Below are 22561 nucleotides of genomic sequence, written 5' to 3'. Positions count from 1 at the left end.
TTTTTCTTTAAATGCAAAAATTAATAAATGACAACATAATAATTTCCTAAATAAAAAGGTTATAAAATTATTTATTTTCTGTCTTTACAATAAAGTATTACCCAACTAGGATTTTTGGAGAAAATATTTTTACTAAATCAGTATGCTTCTAGTATGTTATGTATGTTGTTTGTTTTTAAAAGTCATTGATTATATGGCATTTTTTTGTGGGTCATAGAAATTTATATAAATATAAGCAATTTGTTTATACACAGTGTGATTTAAACCTAAAGGGTTTCTGCTTCTGATAGCCTTCCTTTGCTTAATTTATAGGCAAAGGGATCCGTATTATTTCAGATAAAATAACAGGACCATAATTAAGAAAAGTAATCCTACAGGATATGGAATCCAGCTATTACTGGCAAAAGGACCATAAGAAAAATATGTGTAAATGTTGATTCTAGAGTTTTTGGACATCTGAGGAATGATTAAGATTAATTTCTGAGGTAAAAACACTTGTGTGATGCTGTAGAAACCATTGATGGCTCCTTCCCTGTGGCCATTCTTCCTCTTCTATTTTAGAATACAACCTCAAGTGTTAGTTACCCATGTGACTACCCAGCTCAAGGCTACAGGCTTCTATTGCAGCCAGGTGTGCCTGAATTCTAGCCAAGTAGATGTAAGCGGAGATGACATGCACTGATTTCAGATAGTGTCTTGTTAAAAGAAATGAGTACATCTGAAACTAATATAACACTGTAGGTTAACTAATTGGAATTAAAATAGAATCTTAAAAATAAAGAAAGAAAGAAGAAGAAATGGGCCTGCCCTTCCTTTTGCCTTTCCTCTCTCTGGAATGAGACACATTAAAGCGACCTGAGCACCCATGTGGCTCTCCAGGATGGAAGCTGTCATTTGAAGGTGGTGGAGTAACAAAGTAGAAGAGGCCTGGATCCCTGACATCATCAGGTTTCCATTCTAACCACTGAGCACATACCATATATATATTATTAGAGCAAGAAACAGCCTAACCAGTGTTCTGATATACACGAATATCCAGAAGGAACTTTTGGGAAATGTACTTTCAACTCTTAGATCACTTCATTTAATACCTGCAATAAGTAAGTAATAAGAAAATAATCTGCCAGGCAATTCTTTTCAAGTATTATAATTATATTCCACTTAATTTCATCATCAAATTATTTATATCCTCTGAGTACCAAACAGCTGGCTTCAGGGAAAGACAGGTGGAGATATGTTGGGAAAATTAGACTAGTATTTAAAATGTGCTGCATGTTTCGTGACAATATTTTTCTTTCCTATTTAGCTGGATAATCCGATGACAGGCATTGCTTTTAATCAGAAAATACTTCAGAATTTAAAAAAATATACTAATGAATAGTAAAGGAAAATATGTAGAAAGTAATTAAGAAGCTTCAATTGGATGATAACAACATAGGAAGTTAGTTTAAATGACTCAGTAAAATACACTGATTTAAATACCTCTTCTGAAAGAGATGGGCCCTGAAGAGACAACAGAGCCAAGCTTAAATCCAAAAAAGGAATAGATAATCGGGAAATAAGAAACTTAGAAATCCATTCCATGAATTACTTTTAACAAATTCAATTTTTAACAAATTCAAATTTTTTAGGGAAAAAGTAGATTTTTTTCCCCTAAAGATTTTATTTATTTATTCATGAGAGACACAGAAAGAGAGAGGCAGAGACACAGACAGAGGGAGAAGTAGGCTCCACGCAGGGAGTCAATCCCGGGTCTCCAGGATCACACCCTGGACCAAAGGCAGGCACCAAACTGCTGAGTGACCCAGGGATCCTGGAAAAAAATAGATCTTAGAGAAATATTATTTTTTATCTGAAAATCCTGTTACCTTATTGAAACAACCAATTATGTATTTTATAAACCAGAAGATATATGAGTTGGTCAGGTGCTATTTCTGAGAGAAATATTTAATTGAAATATAACATTAATTTAAAGACTAAATCTTTATTCACTAAGTTTGCTTTTGTCATTTCTATGTGGAAAGAAAGCCTTTTAATGGCTCTATTCATTTCTCTTCATTCTTTTTCCTCTCTGTTCTTAGATTTTATAGATAGTATTTATTTTTAAAATTGCAAATTCTTTCTTCTGCTAGTTCAAATCTACTGTGGAGTGAATTTTTCATTCAACTATTGTACTGAGCTTCAGAATTTTCATTTGCTTCCTTTACAACTTCTATATCTGTATTGATATTCTCCATTTGATGAAATATTTTATAATACTTTTTTAAACACAGTTTCCTTTAGTTGTTTAGATGTGTGTATACAGGCTACTTTAAGTAGCCATTTGAAGTCCTCACCTGTTAAATGTGGCATGTGATCATTTTCACAAGCAGATTCTATTGCCTGATATTTCCCATCTATGGGTCAGACTTCTTTCTTTGCATGTCATAATTTTTGTGGAAAATTGGAAAGTTTAGGTAATGTAGTGTAGCAGTTCTGGGTTCTGGTCCTCCACCATCAACCTCGGGTCTTGTTATTATTATTTGCTTGCTCATTTCTTTGATAACTCACTAGATTATTTTTTTGAAGTCTATTCCTACCTTCTGTCCCTTCCCCTCCCCTTCAGTTTAAAGCTTGTGAAGTTCCTGGGGATCCCTGGGTGGCGCAGCGGTTTGGCGCCTGCCTTTGGCCTAGGGCGCGATCCTGGAGACCCGGGATCGAATCCCATGTCGGGCTCCCGGTGCATGGAGCCTGCTTCTCCCTCTGCCTGTGTCTCTGCCTCTCTCTCTCTCTCTCTCTGTGACTATCATAAATAAATAAATTTAAAAAAAAAAAAAAAAAAAAAAAAAAAAAAAAAAAAGCTTGTGAAGTTCCTGAGATGGTACATCCTTCTATCTGCATACAGTCACCTAGAATAACTAGTTTTAGCATTGCACTCTGTCTCTTTCCCTGATTACACCCTGCTGATAAGCTGTACTAATTCCCGGTTAATTGCTATTGTTTTAAGTATTGTCCTGGAGCAGAAGTTGTTTCATGGACTATGGTTTAGCTTATGTCTCTGATAGTCTTTGGTCTCCTCTTAATTACATTTCACCACAGCTGTATTGTTTTTGAGAGTATCCTTAGGTTTGAACTTAATCCAACTCTGATGCAAATAAAGTCTTCTTTGGAAAGAGCTTCAGTTCTCTGTTTTATAGCCCATTTCTCTTCTTGGGCAAAAATCTCTGAACTACAACCGGAAGAAGGGACAATGGTAAATTGCTTTTTGAGTGGCACTCCTGCTTAGTAGCCAGGCATTTGGCAAAGCCAGGGATTGGATGTAGCTTCTAGGACTTGCTTCTCCTGACATGAAAACTCCAACCTGTGAAAGAACTAAAGGGAGGGCAATTTGGGCCCCTGTATTTTCACTACATCATGCTTAAGGAGGGCCTATATCCTATGAGTGGAGTTTGAGTGGAAGAAGTGAGCCCTCACCTCACAGCTGAACTTAGTAGGAATCTGTCCTCTGCATGTTATCTAGAGCATAGGATGGGAAATGCTGACACCCTCTCCCTCCTGGGAAAATACCTTAATTCTCCACCTGGGAGGTAGATGGAGAGGGAGCTTTGTGTTCTAGGCTATACCTACATAGAGTGGAATTTCGATCAGTTTGTCTGGGAGAGGGATAAAGTAAGTGGCTCATGATCCAAATGATATAGACTCTCTGTTTCCATTGAGTTTTAATAGATTTCTTGAATAGATGTTTCTTCATTTGCTATGTATCCTTAGAACTCTTTACTGAGAATTCAGATTGTTTATAAAATATTTTTTCAACAGTTTTCCTGGAGACCAGGTCTGCCAAGTTCCTGATATTGTAATTCCAGAAGCAGGATCTGAGATAAACCTTGGACTTGAGGGTTAAACTATTGGGGTGAATTGTGGCCCACTTGACCAAGAAAGGGATTAGTGAGGAAAAAATAAATTAGCAGTGTGTGATAATTAAGAGTTTTTATTGAGGTTAAACAAAGCTTTTCTGACATTTATAAACAGTTAATTATGTAAATGTGAATTTCAGGGTAATAACTAAACTAATATTTAGTGCACATGTTACAAATTTTGGACTTGAACATGTGTACTTTACTTAAAGCCATGATCATGGAAGAGAACCTATAGGTGAATGGATATAAACAGTGAAAGATTTTCTTCAATTCTTTTATTTTTTCTTTGTTCTGGAGACATTTCACACACACACACACACACAAATACATTTTAAGAGTCATTAGTCTGACCTCTGGAGCATGTAAATATTTACAGAATAGGAAGAAAAGGGGAAAACAGATGTAGACTGGAAAAGCATGACTAGTGAGCTAAAAGAAAGCCAAGGAAAGTGTATTTTCTCAAATCTTAATCTTCCTGTACCTCTGATATCTGATCTGTGACTGTTTCCTTTTTCTGGGAAATAGTCCTTTGTAATTTTCTTAAACTGAATCTGTTGGTGATTAGTTCTTTCATTTTTTGTTAGTCTGAAATATCTTCTGGCCTCCAATCTTAGATGATAATTTTGTTAGACTTAAAATCCTAGGTTGGCATTTAAGTTTTTGTTATTTTTTTCTTTTTTTCCCATAACATTGAAGATATTTTTTATGTGTTGAATCATGCACCCTGCCAAAAAAAAAAAAAAAATCATATACAAAGTGCTAACCCCTAGTATCTCAGAATGTGATCTTACTTGAAGATAGGATCTTATTTGGAGATAAAGATAGTCAAGTTAAAATGAGGTCATTAGGGTGGACCATCAGATATGATTGGTGTTCTTATAAAAAGGAGAAATTTGGGCAGAAAGATACACGTAGAGGGGAGATGAAATACATGGAGAAGATGTCCATCTTGTAAATGAGCCAAGGAGAGAGACCTAGAACAGATCCTTCCCTTACAGCCGCAGAAGGAAGCAACTCTGCCAAATCTTGATTTCAGACTTCTAGCCTCCAGAACTCTAAAGCAATAAGCTTCTGTTTTTCAAGCTACCCAATGTGTGGGGCTTTGGCAGCCCTGACAAACCAATAAATATTTTATCGTTCTCTGTCAGTTTTGTATTTAGAGGTGAACACTGGATTAAGTATTATAAATTCCTACTTATTTGGGAACAGACTTGGTGAGTTCACCTTCATTGGCCAAGAAAATAAAGTGATGTGCTACTTCTAAATGAAAGTACTCACTGTTCCATATCCTTTTTTCTTGTTACCAAAGCTTTGGAGGCAAGTGTTGATATGGAGCCTTCATTTGGGTCCCTGAGTGGTTACTGTGATTATAGCATCTTGCTGAATCTTGCTAGAAATGAGCATGAACAAGAAACAGACCCTTGGTGGGCTAAGGCACTCTAATTTGAGGAATTGTTTTATCAGATTATAAACTAGATCTTCCTTTCAGATAGAAGAGGTTTAATCCAAGTACCCCAATTTCGTCATTTTTCCAGAAACCCAAGTATGATGCTTCATGGGGATCAGAAATAATACTTTTCAATGCAAGCAATCCTAAGAATTCCACATAATTATAAAAATATGCATTAGCTATAACAAATCAATAATGCACAATTGCCTAACAATATCTAAAATGATCAATTATAATAAAAATTGTATTTTATACTGGATTTCTTAAATTGTTTATCTTGAAGTTTATTCTTCTTTAGTGCTCAGTTAACTGATTTATAACACAAAACACATGTTCCCATTAAAGGAAATTCAGAGACAATCTACCTAATACTAAGAGGAATATGAAGAAAAAGAGGAATATGAAATAATTGTTATGAAAACTATCAATAAGTACACCTCAAATAGTCTTACTATTATTAGCATGCAGGGACTCCTGGGTGGCTCAATTGGTTAAGTGTCTGACTTTGGCTCAGGTCATAATCTCTGGGTCCTAAGACTGAGCCCATGTTGGGCTCCCTGCTTAGTGGAGGGTCTACTTGTCCCTCTCTCTCTCACTCTGCCTCTGCCCGGCTCATACTCTCTTTCTCTCTCTCAAACAAATAAATAAAATCTTTTTTAAAAAGTTTAGCAGGTAGTATGAATAAATATGCTAGAGCCACTCTGTAAAGAAGGAGATTACTTGTTCATAACATTTTCAAGGATACAATTCTTTGTCTAGAATGGTTTCTGTGTAAGTTCTCTTACATTAAAATAGTAAGTACATGAAAGTGACTTTTGCTGATATTCAGGTGATAAATTGTCAAAGTCAGATGTTTTTGAGAACAAAGATAATCTTGAAATTTGGCAAAAAATGTATACTTAGTTGGTACCATGAGATTACCTTATTAGTTGAATACATCTGCAAATTTATACTGCCACAAGTAAACAAGTTATACTGCATATAATTTAGGGAGAATTTGCATAAAAATATATCAGAAAACTGTGCACCAATTCATTTTTTATGCTTGTGTTGATGTGTAGCATGGATACACTTGTTAATTATTTGAAAAAAAAATGCATGTTAGAAAGGAAAAACAAAAAAAGTACTAAGGAGTTTCATGAAACTACCCTGATAGATGTGTTAAAATGTCACAGAAGACCAGGGCAAGCTGACAAGAAAGAAGGAAAAACTCTGAGAAGTTAACTTTGTTGTTCTTATGAAAGAAACTTATGTTAAAAAGTAATAGGCTACAATGGAAAAAACTTTAGTTCAGTATTATCAAGGAATGGCTTTGAAACTCTCATGTCCTTCAGTATATTATATTACATCATTTTAGATATTTTTAATGTCTGCTGAAAAGTTAAGCAGTGAGAGATTACCAGAGAACATTTTCTTCTCTCTTTCTTATAAAAGCAAATTACTGCAAATATAGTTGTAAGCAGTCTTTTCTCATTATTTAAGTATTCACTGATTCTACTCATAAGAATAATTCTATCAGATAGTATTTTTTTCACTGCATGCAGCATGCCTTTTTTTGTTTCTAGTTTTCATTTATAAAATAAAAGAAAATGAATGATTTTGATACACAAAAAATGTTAGATAATAATATTTTACTCGTCAATTTTGTGCCATCCACAGTTATGAAATCCTATAATTTCATGTTTGCATAGTATACCAAAAAAACCAGAATATTATGCATATGCTGTTTGACTGGTCCCCTTAAACAAAATAAAAAGTCAAAGATGTAAACTTTCACTTCTCATAGATAACGAAGTCAACAAAAGTGGGATAAAGAAACATATTTTACTTGATCCTGTCAAAATTCATAGTGACTAGGCCCAGGAGAAAAAACTATAGTAATTTATGAAATGGCTGGCTAGGTAGTCATACCAGCATAATGATAATGATAAATTAATTAATAATATTGTCATATTATTATAAATCACCAAAAGACTAAACTATACAGGTGTAAAAGATTATATTTATACCTTTAAGGCTAGTTTTGGCATTGTCTAAGAAGAAATTTAGTTTGCTCAATGCAAAGGCTATATAAGAAATTTGCCTCAGGATATTATGGCATCCCTCCCCACAAAGTCCTAGAGCATTTTCTTTTCCTTTTAATTACATCCTAATGATGTATGTGTGTGTGAGGGGGGGCGTTGGTCAGTTTGTTAGAGGTGGAAGATATCTACTTCTGTTTAATAAGATAAGAATGAGAGGGAGAGAGAGAAGGATCTATGGAAACAAAGAAGAAAATACAGAGAGTGAAAACAATGCAAAAAGAAATCAATTCAGAATTTATATCCTCCTCACCTTCAGTGAGGTAGATGAGTAATTTATTGATTCATATAATAAGCAAGGCCAGGGCTACATTACTTTGTTTCTGATTGGATCTGGCCATTTAAGCAGTAGTTTCAGATGTGTCTCTATGTTCTTCTCACTCTCCTTCCAACTTTTCCCCCCTTTTCACTGATGGACTAAATTCTCAGACAATTTTTTTCCATGTAGGGGTATAGCTAGCCTTAAAAGCTTAAGTTTTTATCACACCCAGTGCCCATGATCTGAAAAGTAGAATGTGCCTCTTTTTCAAAATGTAGAGTGAAAATCAGAGGTATGTTTGAGTAATGTGCTTGTGTATGAATCCATTGCTTTGGCCAGAGAGAATAATATCCCTAGGAGAACAGAACCACTTCCAGACAAAAAGTCAGCCCCACATGCCCCCAAGTTCTGGCTGTGGGGAGTATATATTATCAGTAAGTGTGTGTATGTGTGTGTTTAATCCAAGACATGTGAAACTAAGAAAAATGTTTGAAGGATACATATAAGTAATAAAGTTACATGAGAATAATAAAGACTCACTTCAGGATAATGGTGACATGCAGATCTCCCTAAGGATGAAGGGACATGTGATTAAGAAGAGAATGTGCTGAAGGCTGGTGTTGGTAATAATAACTATTTCTTCAGCCAGGTGGTGGGTAACATCATGTACCCAACTGTTATATGTATAAGCTTTTCATAATTTTTTTTTAAAAAGGAAGATGGAGATCAATAGTGTGTGATCAGCCATTAGAAATGACAAATACCCGGGGATCCCTGGGTGGCGCAGCGGTTTGGCACCTGCCTTTGGCCCAGGGCGCGATCCTGGAGACCCGGGATCGAATCCCACATCGGGCTCCCGGTGCATGGAGCCTGCTTCTCCCTCTGCCTGTGTCTCTGCCTCTGTGTGTGTGTGGGTGTGTGTGTGTGTGTGTGACTATCATCAATAAATAAAAAATAAAAAAATAAAGAAATGACAAATACCCACCATTTGCTTCAACGTGGATGGAACTGGAGGGTATTATGCTGAGTGAAGTAAGTCAATCGGAGAAGGACAAACATTGTATGTTCTCATTCATTTGGGGAATATAAATAATACTGAAAGGGAATATAAGGGAAGGGAGAAGAAGTGTGTGGGAAATATCAGAAAGGGAGACAGAACATGAAGACTCCTAACTCTGGGAAACGAACTAGGGGTGGTGGAAGGGGAGGAGGGCAGAGGGTGGGAGTGAATGGGTGATGGGCACTGTGGGGGGCACTTGACGGGATGAGCACTGGGTGTTATTCTGTATGTTGGCAAATTGAACACCAATAAAAAATAAATTTATTATAAAAAAATAGTGTGTGATCATAGCTGTGGTATAGATGGGCAAGGGAGTGACAAAGGAAGCATAAAAGCACAAATGGTGGAAAGCAGTGGAATTCAGTTTAAAAACAAACTTTTTAAAAAAAAGTTTTTATTTAAATTCCAGGTAGCTAACGTACAGTATAATATTAGTTTCAGGTGTACAATATAGTGATTCAATAGTTCCATACAACACCAGGCGCCCACCACAAGTACACTCCTTAATCCCCGTCCCCTATTTTACTCATCCCTCCACCCTCTTCCCTCTGGCAACCGTAAATTTGTTCTCTACATTAAGAGTCTGTTTCATGGCTTGCCTCCCTCTCTCCCTTCCCTCCTCCTTTTTGCTCATTTGTTTTGTAAAAACAAACTTGGATTGAAGAATAACTGTGTACAGGGCACTGATCTAGAAACAGAATGGTAGGAAGACCCAGGTAGGGATATAAGGGTGAATGTAACCTCAGGGTTCATAGAGCTGAGCTACCTTATTTGCTGAAGAAAGAATGGTTACTCCTCCGATTCTGAAACAGAAATTAGTCCCTCTGGTTGGGGGTAGGTTGTAGAGGTGGGATGTGGGTGTGCTAATCTCTGACAGGATCCAGTGTAGATTGCAATTGCCAAAGGCTCAGGATCCCTAGTTTCAAGATAAGTCTCCCAGCCCCGCCCCTGTGACTTTCCCTCATTTTGCTTCTCCTTCTCTCCCTAAGTACACTAAGAGTACACTTGCCACATGAGAGTTTTTAATGACATACACAGTGTAAAATAAAATAAATACAATGCTTATTTGTATTTATATGTCAGGAAAGCAGCTTCTTTGGTTTCAGCTTCTTTGGTTTTTGTTTTTTGGAGCTGATGATAATTCTAAAACGGGAATTTCAGAACTCTAAATTTAGTTCACTGTATTGACTCTTGTTTTTGTTTTTCTTGTGGGAGTTTCTAATCTTTTAATAATTCCCTTCTTCAAGACCTTGAAAATATTGACAATATGTAAAATCAGAGTTATATTGGAAGAAAGATCCATCATGATATGCTTGAGGAAAACACACCAGAGATAATTAGACATATCCATTTTGATCTTTGCCTTGTTTTCTTTAAATTAGGACTAAATAGTACCAAGAGGCCCCATGGAAATATATTGTTTGAGCCCCTGTAGAGATTTTTATTGAAGAAAATTTTCCAATTCATGTGTTTGACTGATGAAATGTAGAAAATGCAAAGACAGTAGATAAATTACTGGAGCCTCTCTATTTGTCAGCAAATATGCCTTTGGCTACTGAATATGACTATAAGAAATGTGAATGCTCCAAAAAGGCAATGGAGCCATCTCTGAGGAGAATAAGAAATTAGCTTTGTTGTGGCTTTGTTTGTTTTTAAAGAATATATACAGAACATTAAATGAACTAGAGAAAATATTTGGATATATATTGAATACTTCAACCCTTTTGTGGAAACTATGATTTTACTTTCATGTTTTCTCTCTTTTTCCTTCCAATTCTTTTTACTTATTTTATCCCTGACTGCTCTCCATTTGATTTTGAAGTGCTAACATAAGTTTCTCAGATATATATATATATATATATATTTTTTAATTCATGACAGACGCAGAGATAGAGAGAGGTAGAGACACAAGCAGAGGGAGAAGAGGGCTCCATGCAGGGTGCCTGACATGGGACTCGATCCTGGGTCTCCAGGATCACACCCTGGGCCGAAGGTGGTGCCAAACCACTGGGCCACTGGGGCTGCCCATTTTTCAGATATTCTTAAGGAAGCATTTAGTCTTGAGACTTTAGTTAAGAAGTTAGTGTTTGAGATGACTAGTAAAATATAGAACTGTCCAGATAACCCTATTTCCCACAATCTATTGGCTAAGATCAAAGCTCCTTATCCACAGTCATCAGGCATATTGCTTTTCTGCAACTCTGGAAGCATTGCTGGTGGAGAAAAAATGGAACTTAGTATTTACTACCGCTCTGAACAACTGGATCCTAAGTTGGCTTAGCTTAGCAAATATATGGAGGTAGGAACATGAAAAACAAATAAGACAACACAAAACGTTATGACATAGTAACTTCAATTTCATATAGCCTAATGTATTAACTTTAAATATAAATATCCACAACAATGCAGTATGTGTCTAATTATCTGCATTTACTGGTTGTTCTTTGTAGAAAAGCAACATACAGAAGCATAATATATTCGGTTATTTCCTGATTCAAAATATTTACTGTCAATGTATTGCGAATTGCTTGCAGTTTTGCCTTCTGAAATTTTACTAATTGGTTGAAAAAAGTGTAGTCTGCAGTATTAATTTATATATCTATTTTTAATTGAATGTTTCTGCATGTATTTATATATGGCCTAGATGCACATTTTTTTTTAATTCCAGGTGTGCATATATTGTCTTACTTGCTTATTTGCTTTTGCTTACTTGAATTTAATGAATTAAGATTTCAACTAACTTTACCATATCTGGGTACTCTACTTATATTTCTACTAGTTTATGTGACATACAATATAGCATATTTATGTTAGTAAAGTATTTTCCATATAATGGCATTAAATGTTATGTCAAGAAAGTCTTATAAATTTGTGACCATACACAGCATGTGTGTGGATATATATATTTTATATATATATTATATATGGATAGATAGATGATAGATAGATAATAGATGATAGATAGATAGATAGATAGATAGATAGATAGATGATAGATCTGATGCACTTCAGTGTTGTTAAAGTCACTAATCTACCTTGTGGATCAATTCACCCAATATAATATATTTGAAGTATAACTATAGCTAAAGATAGCGATGTAATGCACATGTTAACAGGCTTTATATATATAATGTCTAGAATATCCTTCAGGCAGTTCGGATTTAGTGTATGTCTGAGTGCCTTGAAGAATGAGACATAGAGGCCTTCAAATTTAGAAGTCACAATTATCAACACATCCAGCCCCAAGCATGGTTTTTTGAACATCACTCAGTTGGGTTACTATGGTTTAAAGATTAAAAGCACGATACAGGAAGGTTAGATCATGATTAGCAGAAGACATACTCAACTGAATACAGGCTGTTGAAATAATGCTTGGCAGATCAAACACAATGACTGTCACCAAGGACAATAGGTTCTTCCATGGTTTGTTCAATATTGCCATTAAATTTCATAAGAAAGACGCTTTGCTTTACAATATATATATATAACAGACGTTAAAGTACAATTCATGCTGTTTTGATCTTGACAGCCTGCAAGGTTAGCTAAGTTTTATCTTAGCATTGTCATAGTTGAAACTTTTAAAATTTTCTATGTGGACCTGAAAACAGGTAGTTTCTTATAGTAGGAGAAAAATATGCATTTTGTTTTCAGAGAAGTTGTCCCACATATTATTAGGGATTATAATTAATATTTCCTCTTACATGCCTCTCAGAAGCTATGATAGTGGGAAAGTGTAAGATATTAAAGCCCATGGGCTAGGACTGGGAGCAGGGCTGTGGTGGGTTGAAGGCCTAAGAAAGGGACAGGAAGCTTATATCTCGTATTCATTCACCTATCTAGCTTCTTACCTAAGTACCCCTAGAAATCAGACCCAATTTTAAATTTGGAGGATATTTTGGAATACAAAGAGGATCTCATGTTTTGAATTCCTGGGTCATATATCTAAAAAATAGTGGTAATATATTGTCACAGTCTGCTCGGGCTGCTCTGCTAAAATACAATAGTCTCGGTGGTTTAAACAAAAGAAATTTATTTCTCACAGCTCTACATGCTGGGAATTCCAATTGCAAGGCACTAACATATCCAGCGTCTGGTTGAGAGGCTGCTTCCTGGCCTGTACATAGCTGGCTTCTCACTGTGTCCTCACTTGACAGATTGCAGAGAGAGAAAAGGCAGACTTTATAAGGTCACTAATCCATCCATGAGGGCTCTGCCCTCCTGACCTAATCCCCTCTCAAAGATGGCCTTTCCTAATACCATCACATGGTGAGCTTGAATTTCAACATATGAGTTTTTGGCAGACACAAACATTCAGTCCATAGCATATGTAAAGTAAATGAAAAGATATATGCACAAGTGTGATGTGCCTGGGTCCCTGACCAGGCTGAATTGTATCTGATGAGAGTTTCTGATGTAGCTAGCAAGGAGAGATGCTCCAGATCTTTACAGGAGGGGGAGATGTAGCATATGCCAAACATGTTATGCCAAAAGAAATAAATTGGAAATATGGAAAAAGCAATTCCTCACCCTCTGACCAGTTTGATCTTCTGTCGAAGCCTTCAAACTCACAAATTAATCATGTTTTCCAAATATGAAAGCTGCCTTTGTGATTTTCAGATGGATTAATATGCAAAATTGTCCAATAAATCAGAAACAGATTTCCAATTTTGTAATGTAACTAAATTTATTTAATGCTATATTTTAATAAATCAAGAAAATTATTGATGAGAAGATACATTTGGGAGCACTAAATATATAGATATATTTGCAAGATTGGCTGTTAACATGTATTCACATTCAGCGATAGTAAAGGTGGAACAATCTTCAATAGTAGTATATACGAAATGTAGAGTAGCTAAAGATTCATAATTGAGTAATGCTCTCCAAGTACCTTGTGATGCAGCGACCATGGGCACTATTGTTTGCTTGCAGAGAGAACATGGGAGTCATTGGGTCCACAGGTATTGATTGAACATCCAGTGTGTGCCAGGTATAATGCCAAGTTTTCAAGCTACAACCAAGAACAAAGCAGATATCATCTCTCTTTGTGTATATGCAAAGTTTTTGTTTTTTTTCTTATTGTTGTTGTTGTTTTTAACTAGCTAAACCTACAAACTTTGTTAGGACTATGTCACGTATTTAGAGGTCAGATGTATGCCCAATCTCCTAGCCCAGCAAACTATCAAATTAGCCCACAGCAAAAGGTAACACTTTAAAAATATTAATTCAGATGTAAAACGTACTGCAGACATAAAATAACTAAGTAATCCATGTATTTCTCCTCTGTTTCTAAAGAAAAAAGATACATGTTTATGGTTTCCTGCATACCAGTTTCACTTTTAAACCTTTCCTCTGACCATAGGAGCTGATGCTGTGGAAGCTCAGTGTAAAAGATTTGAAGTGAGAGCGAGTGAAGATGGCAGGGTGCTGTTCTCTGCAGATGAAGATGAGATTACCATTGGGGCTGAAAAGCTGAAAGTTACAGGTACTGTAGTTTGAGGTCTTGGAACATTGTTTACATCTTCAAAGAACATGCATCTGAACAAGAGCTGTGTTGTAAGATGTGTGATCCCCATGCGTAAAGTCAAGTTCACATAATAACATGATCTCACACTATTTGATTTCTCAGTGGTCTTCAAATAGAAGGCACGGGTTGTGGCAGCAGAAGACAATGTAAAAACTGGCCTTAGTGACATAAAAGTAAAGCTGTGTGTCCTAGGTGGTGGTAGGATAGACGGAGGAAAGTGGGTCAGGAGAGTGGAAGAAAAAGTGGGGTGCAGACAGTGAGAAAAGCTGATTAAAGGTAATGGACGAATACAATTCAGGGGTATCATTTAAATGCAAATATGAAGAAGATATGCAAAAGACGAACTAAGATGTAGATATCAACTATAGAATGAAGTGAGGGGAAAGTTATAAGTAAATTAAATTATTTTCTTTAGGGTTTGTAATTCTCAAAAGTATATACATCAAAAAATAGTGCTGTCCACATATTATTTAGAAGTTATTGAAGTCATTATTCTAATATTAGGGCTATTAAAGTCAATCACCAACTGAAATTAAAAAGCAAAAACAAAAGCAGAAATCAAAAAGCAAGGCTGAGAGCAGGGAAGGATTTTATGAAGACTATTTTAAGCACAATCTCTTTGAATGACTTGATTTGCAATCATAATACATATTATTTTAAGAACATAGTTTAAAAATACTCAAGGGGCCTACATTAAAAAAAAATGAGATAAGCTTGACCTAGTGTTTCCCAAATTTGAGTTTGGGAACAGCTCATGGGATATCTATCCTATCAATTAAGTCTTCCTGAGCCTAGTGCAGTCAGAACAGTTAGCATGGAAATTGGCCTCTGCTCTTCGTCTGTTTGGGTTGAATCCTGCCTCCATCATTCCATAGTTAAATAAACTCTATGCCTCCAATTTTCCTTCATCTAAATGATTGAAATGATAATGATAACTTTAGTGCTCAAATTATATCAGTGTATGTATGTGTGCACAACTATGTGTACCTGTGTGGGTTTAGAATATCTTAGAACATAATGACATTGGAATAGTTAGTTCTTTTTATTTATTAGTAAAGATGATATTAATCTTGCTAATGTTACAAACCTGAGGGCTTGTGTGTATTTCAAGAAAGTTGAATGGTAATGAAATTCAGCAAAGATAGTTACTTTTTTTTTGAGAGACAAAGAGCGTGGGTTGGGGGCGGGAGGTGGTGGGAGTAAAAAGAACATCTTAAGCAAACTCCACACCCAACACCGAGCCCTATGCAGGGCTCAATCAATCTCATGACCCTGAGATTATGAGCCAAAATCAAGAATCAGATGCTTAACCAACTGAACCACTCAGGTGCCTCTCAAAAAGATAATTAAACGGGGATCCTCACTGGGCTTCCCTGGCCCCCTACTACTGCTCCTACTGTCTCCCATAGGTTCCTTTTTCTCATGGGATGTTCTGCTGAGTAGTTGGAGCCTGAACCATTGGGTTGGTGTTTGGAGTGTTCCCCATTACTGCCCAACTGCCTCATCTCCCTTTCTTTCTTCAGACTCCTTGGAAACGTCAGTAAAGGAAGTCTCACTGAAGGCAGAAATGGACCTTCCTAAGCCCCCATTTTGGGGGGCTGGGAACAAAACAAAAAGCATGATGGTTCTTGTTGACACAGAGCACAGACAAATAGGAAATGACATGGATTTAGTGCCGGTTGGTGCAAAGGCAAGGAACCCAGGTAGAAATACACTCCAGGTGATTAAGCTGATGTGATTTCAATATTTAACAATCTTTGAACTTTGGTAGTGCCTACTGGTTATCAGCTTCAATCCTGAGATAGCTTTTAGGATGTTACATGCTTATCTAAAAATTATTTTATCCATATTCGGATATTCCCATTGAGTACTTTGCATTCATAAGTGACAGGAAATTCTAGAGCTCTTGACAGTTTTTATGAACTCATGAAATGTTAACTTTCTCTGATCTTATGTTGACTTGTCTCTTAACAGTTGCAGTGAAGTGCTGTCTTCACAAAATTAGACCCATTAACTAGTTTCCAACTTTTTCTTTGAGTGGCATGGATAGTCGTGTTTATTTTCCTCTTTTTCTTGGTAGACTGGTCGCCATCCTTGGATTGTTAACTGGAATTATTAAGTTATTAAGTTATAAAGTCAGCAGAGAATGTGGTCCCCCCCAAATCTGAGTTTTTCTGCTTTTCAATGAACTGTCTCCAGGTAGTATCTCTGCTAACTTAATCTCTCTCCCTTTCTGTGTATGTGTACATGTGACGTATGCATGGCATCTATGTGTGTATATATATATGTATATATATATGTATATGGATGTATCGACAGATAAATACATATGTCTCATTCTGGTTCTCTTTATCCATTTCCTTCCGTCTCAAACTTATGCACATAGCTATGAGTTTACTCTTCATACTACTTTTGATTGATTTTTATTATTCAGTTATCCTAGAAAATTAATCAGTTTTATAGTAGAGATCTGTACCATATGGTTCCAGAAGATCGTAAATAATAAAATAATTTTGAGGTCATAACTGCAGAATCCAGGCCAAAATTTTTGTGAAGGTTTTGAATCATAACACTTAAGATGAGAGAATGAGAGGGTCTGTAACCAGTAACCCCAATTTCTAACCTGATGTGGATATAGAAGAGGCTCCACATTATTAACAAAGAAATACAAAGTTGGGGAGTATTTTAATTTGATCAGAATTCCCCTCCTCCCTGACCCCATTGCATTTCTTTTTCTCACGGAAGAGTCCATATACCCACAGACACACATAGACATAAACATACACACATACACACACACCCTCTCAAATTCTTGCTAGGTCCTTTCTCCTTTAGCAGAATATCAAATATTTACCTTATGGTAGCTTTATCCCTTCCTGCGACACTTCTAAAATAGAGAAAAATAAAGATATCAAAGGCAAATATAATTTAGAATTTCACATACTTAGAGGAAAAAATTGTGTATAGCATCGCATACAATTTAAATGCCCTGGGATTGATTAGAAACTCACATATACTTTAAAGCAGTGCTTGAATCATTTGACAAATAACACTACAAAGAGACACTGACTCCAGGGTGCTTCATATAAATTAGGTAGCTGTGCTGACAAGACTTCAAAGTTACATGTGACAAGAGATCTGGGTGAGGTTGATTCTAGAATTTTAAATTTGAGGCACAAAATTTTCTATTTAACCAATATCCATTGGAATTACAATTGACTCTCTCTGCCTTTATGCTTTATGAGCAATGGCATTTCATACATGGACTTTTCTTTCAGGGTAACAGAAATGGATGAATTTATTTAGACCATGTGTCTATATCCCTGAGGCAAAATTACTTATGACTAAAATTATTCATAGATCTGGCATAGCTCAGGATATTTACATTTACTCTACTTCAAAAATAGCAGGAATTTACCTGATATGTGCAAATACTCCTAGCGTGCACAACGATAGAAGCAAAATCACAAATGGTTACGAGTACACCAACATGCCTCATTACCCCATCATCCTGATAAGCAATCATATGCTTAAAATTTGTAATATTTTACTCTCAGTATTACTTGAGTTGCTCAGTAATCATTTGCTTAAATCTTAATTTGAAGCTACTTATTTGACCTCTCTACATCACTACATATATTGGAGTGTTGCACATTAGATCACATATGCACACTTGAAAACTTTCTTTTCATTAAAATTGGTCAAAGAGATTGCTTACTGCAGTTACCTTTTGAGACCTAATACTAGCCTAAGATATTACTTACTGCAATTATCTTTTGAGACCAGGTAAACAAATAAAAGATATAAACCTTTACACTTAGAAGACTCTTAAATTTAGTGCTTTCAGGCAGAATCAATCAACTGCAATTTGTACTTTCATTTGTATTCCAAGTAGTATGTTAAGTTAGAAAACAAAGTGTCAGTCCAACTCCTTTGACTTTAGAAAGTGAAAAACTTTAGCCATATAGAACACCTTCATGTTAAATTTGATGCTATTAGCTGGACTTAGACCCCTCTGTTTTTGCTTATGAGAGAAAAGAAGAGAAACAGCTAAATGTATAAGGAGAAAGGATATCTCCTCTTTTTTTTTTTTTTTTTTCCAGGCAGTCAAAATTAAAGCTGGCAATCTGAAAGAAGAATGAGACCCAACCCTGCATCCACGCTATACCCTAATGTTTTCTTGAAAGCCAGGACTGTATCAATCTTTTGTCCCTATTCTAATTGAATGATTGGAAAGATAGACAAGCTCCAATGCTTGTTTGACAACAGAAGAAAGGCTTTTCTGAAGAGCTGTCTTTTAAATGAAACACCATGCTTCTGGGTTGAAATCAATATTTCCTGGTTTGTTTTTATTAGTTAGTCTTCCTACATCCTTGTTCTTGTCTGTTAAATTGGCATACTGTGTGGAGGTCAGCTTGGGAATCAAGCTTTCTATTACGTAGGACTATTGTTCCTTCAAGCTGTCTGAATGCCAAGAATGTGGTAATGTGCAGCTGACAGGACAGAGCTGCTTAGTTTGAAAAGCACCTTAAAAAATGTGATTATACCAGGTGCTGAGAAAAGTGATGTTCAATCACTTAATTTTCTCAGGTGTAGCATTTCAAGATCCTGGACTTGGGTAAATCACTCAACTCTGTTTTCTAGTTGCTTTTTTTTTTTTTTTTTTTAAGTTACTGAGGATACAGATTTTTTTTTTTTAAGATTTTATTCGTTTAATCATGAGAGACACAGAGAGTCAGACATAGGTAGAGGGAAAAACAGGCTTCCTGTGGGGAGCCTGATTTGGGACTGGATCCCAGGATCCTGGGGTCGAGACCTGAGTCGAAGGCAGATGCTCAACCACTGAGCCAACCAGGGGCCCGAGGATACAGATTTTAGAGATGCTACAGATAAGTACAACTCTTTCCCTTCAAATCTCCAGGTAGCAAGAGGATTTCAGAGTTCAAAGTATAGAAATAATGAACCATGCCATTCTCAAACAATATGGTATTGGCTCCAAGCACCTTACTGACATGACTTACTGTATTTTTCTGAACCCTCATTTAAATGTTTCCTACATTTTAATTGAAGTAAAATTTATTGAAAATATAATTGCATAATAGAAATCTGAAGAAAGTTGTAAAAGAGGACTTTATAAAGGTTGAATTGGGGGCTCAGATCAACAACTCTGTGTATTGGTTTTAAAACTTTCCACTGAAGTTTAAATTTCTTCTTATAGCTATGGGCCTTAAATCCACAAAATATCTCAAAGATATACTTTATCCTGCCACTGTGTAAATGAATAGTCTGGTTTCTTATATATTGTGATGACATTCACAAAATACATTACTTATAGAAAATGGTCTACTAGAATTGCTTGCAGTTTCATTGTTTCTTTGCTGGCTGTCAATCAGGAGCTGATATTTACTCCTAAAGGTGACCCATATTCCTTCTCATGCTTTCCAAGTGTCCTGTCTCCGGGAACACTGGGTGAATCCCTCTTGTGATTCAAATCCGTCTAACTTTCCCTCCTGTTGTATCTCTCTAATTTCTTTTTTTCTGCCTACAGCTAGAGAAAGATTATCTGCTTTTAATAGCTCATATGATTACATTTGCCTATTACATTACCCAGATACCTGGATAATCCAGGATAATCTCCTATTTTAAGGTCGTTGATTAGTAACCCTAATTACATCTGTAAAATCCCTTTTGTCATGTAACACATTCAGTCTGCAAGGTTTAGGATGTGAACATCATTGGTAGGGGGAGTCTTTACTCTGTCTGCCGTATTATGCAAATGATTGAATCTCTCTAAGCCTTTTTTTCTTTTTATGCTAAATTTTCATTTCAGTGTTATGCAGCTGCATAAGTATAAATATTTGTCCAATATACAATTATGACATCCATAGGGAATGTCTTAGAGAAAATAAGACTTCAGATATTTTATTGCTTTATTACTAGATTCAAACAAACTTTCAAGCCAGTAAATCTATAGTTAGGAGTATTACCAAGAAGCACATTTTACAAGAACAGGAGACTGACCACATACAACACAGGAGAATTTCTACCAGCTGAATGGAGAGATTACAGATTATATGAACGCAACCTGAAGTACTCGTACTTATCCAAAATGCAAAAATACATTTGGCAAAAATGATAATGATACTATACAAAATATACATAAAATATTATTTGTAAACAAGTAGGTAGTGGTGCTTTGAAGGAAAGTAGACAGTTTAAAAGTGAAGGCTGCAAACCTGACTGGTCTTGATGTCTGAATGCAAAAGGTTTGGGTTATGACAGCCTCCTGCACAGATATGAATTATAAATATTGAAACCACTTTTGAATCTCTAAACTTTTTTTTTCTTCTTCAAAGGAGCCTTATTTGAAACACCTACCACACTGGATTTTGGTGAAGGTAAAAGATATATATGAAAATCACTTAGGACCAATCCTGATGTGAATTTGATATTTAATAAATACCACTTTCTCCTTATTTACTTAATATTTTTAAAATAAATACACAAAAAAAAGACATCAGACAGTGGATGAAGAAAAAAAAAGAAAGGTGAAAATACATGAAGCAAAAGTCGTATATTCAATATAAGAAATGGGAAAATGTATACCTTACTGGATATTTAGAGATATTTGAAGTCTTTCTGAGAAAATGTTTTAAAAAAAAAAGGATAGAAGAAGATGAATATGTAATACTAATTGTATTCTCAAAATGTCCATTTCTCTCATTTAAACTTACAGACATAGGCAGGCTCTATGAGACATCCAGTGATACAGGTTCCTTAGAAATTACATATCTAGGCAGCCCCGGTGGCTCAGCGGTTTAGTGTTGCCTTCAGCCCAGGGTGTGATCCTGGAGACCAGAGATTGAGTCCCACATTGAGTGCCACATCAGGTTCCCTGCATGGAGCCTGCTTCTCCTTCTGCCTGTGTCTCTGCCTCTTTCTCTCTGTGTCTCTCATGAATAAATAAAATCTTTAAAAAAAAAAATTACACATCTACATGCCTCTAGTTCACTATGTTGCCCTTGTCCATAAATTTTCAAGCTGCCCCAGCCCCATACCATCATCTCTGCATTCCAGCACGGAGGAAGTGAGAAAAAGAGGAATCAGAAGGAAAAAACTTTTCTTCAAATATCAAATCACTTATATATTAAATTGAGCCAAAATTTAGTCACATGCTTATATGTAAGGCTCTGCTAAGGTTAGTGGAGAAGTGTTAGCACTCACAGGGCTATGTTCTATGTTAAAATTTTGGGTTGGGGGGATCCCTGGGTGGCGCAGCGGTTTGGCGCCTGCCTTTGGCCCAGAGTGCGATCCTGGAGACTCAGGATCGAGTCCCACATCAGGCTCCCGGTGCATGGAGCCTGCTTCTCCCTCTGCCTGTGTCTCTGCCTCTCTCTCTCTCTCTCTCTCTCTGTGTGTGTGACTATCATAAATAAATAAGGAAAAAAAATATTAAAAAATTTGGGTTGGGACTTCTGGTAATAAAGGAAGAATGGACTGACTGCAAAAATGAACCATTTCTGCCACAGGAAGTGATGTAATAGCACTGTAATATGTAACTTCAAAGGGAAAGAAAGATAAAATGCATAGTTTTAATATATTATCTATTAGACAATACCAGCCTTCAAAATGGCCCTTAAATTTGCACTGTTTTCAATCTACAACAATCTCCCTCATCCTATTTTACCTATTGCAGAAGACACCCAGGCATTTAATTGTGAGTTATCTATTTTCTGAAAGTCATTACTATTATGTCATTCAGTAAATCAAGACCATATCTTCATTCTCTATCGTCATCTTTATTAAACTGAAACGTCACTTCCATTATCATTATTCATTATCTTAAAAACTTTAATATGACATTTTTCTTATTTCTTTCTCACATATACACACTAGTTGGATCAACCAACTCAGTCAATTCTCCATCCCTCTGCAACTCGGAATGCTTGAAGTCAAGGATTGAATTCCAAAGAGTGATAGTGGAAAGTTTTACTTTTAGGTGACTCAATGTCTAGAGCTATGTGAAAACAGTCAAATCAAGATCAACAGAGGAATTCCAACACTGAAGTACCAAGGAAATCTCAAATATCAAGTCTAGAAAATTGATGAGTAAGGTGAATCTGGAGATTGAGACAATCTAGTTGCACTGAACACAACTAGTTCTCAGATTTTATTTCAAGATACCATTCTCCAATAAGCAGAATTAAGGACTTTTTGAAGATAAAATGCATGAATACCAAAGCTGAAGCAAGAAATAAAAAATAAAATGAGAAAGTTTCTTTCTTATG

The 22561-nt window shown here is 35.9% G+C and overlaps 1 protein-coding gene across 1 annotated transcript in view; it reads left to right on the top strand.

Annotated features, from left to right (window-relative positions):
• SGCZ (sarcoglycan zeta) overlaps nt 1-22561 on the top strand; it is a 201744-nt gene that overhangs the window by 127934 nt on the left and 51249 nt on the right. The window contains exon 4 of the mRNA XM_038559195.1: nt 14109-14231. Within this exon, the coding sequence (XP_038415123.1) occupies nt 14109-14231 (123 nt within the window). The remainder of the gene's footprint in view (nt 1-14108; nt 14232-22561) is intronic.

The sequence above is a fragment of the Canis lupus genome, chromosome 16, assembly GCF_011100685.1.
Source record: "Canis lupus familiaris isolate Mischka breed German Shepherd chromosome 16, alternate assembly UU_Cfam_GSD_1.0, whole genome shotgun sequence".
Lineage (NCBI taxonomy): Eukaryota > Metazoa > Chordata > Mammalia > Carnivora > Canidae > Canis > Canis lupus.
This window is presented reverse-complemented; position numbering and strand designations above follow the sequence as displayed.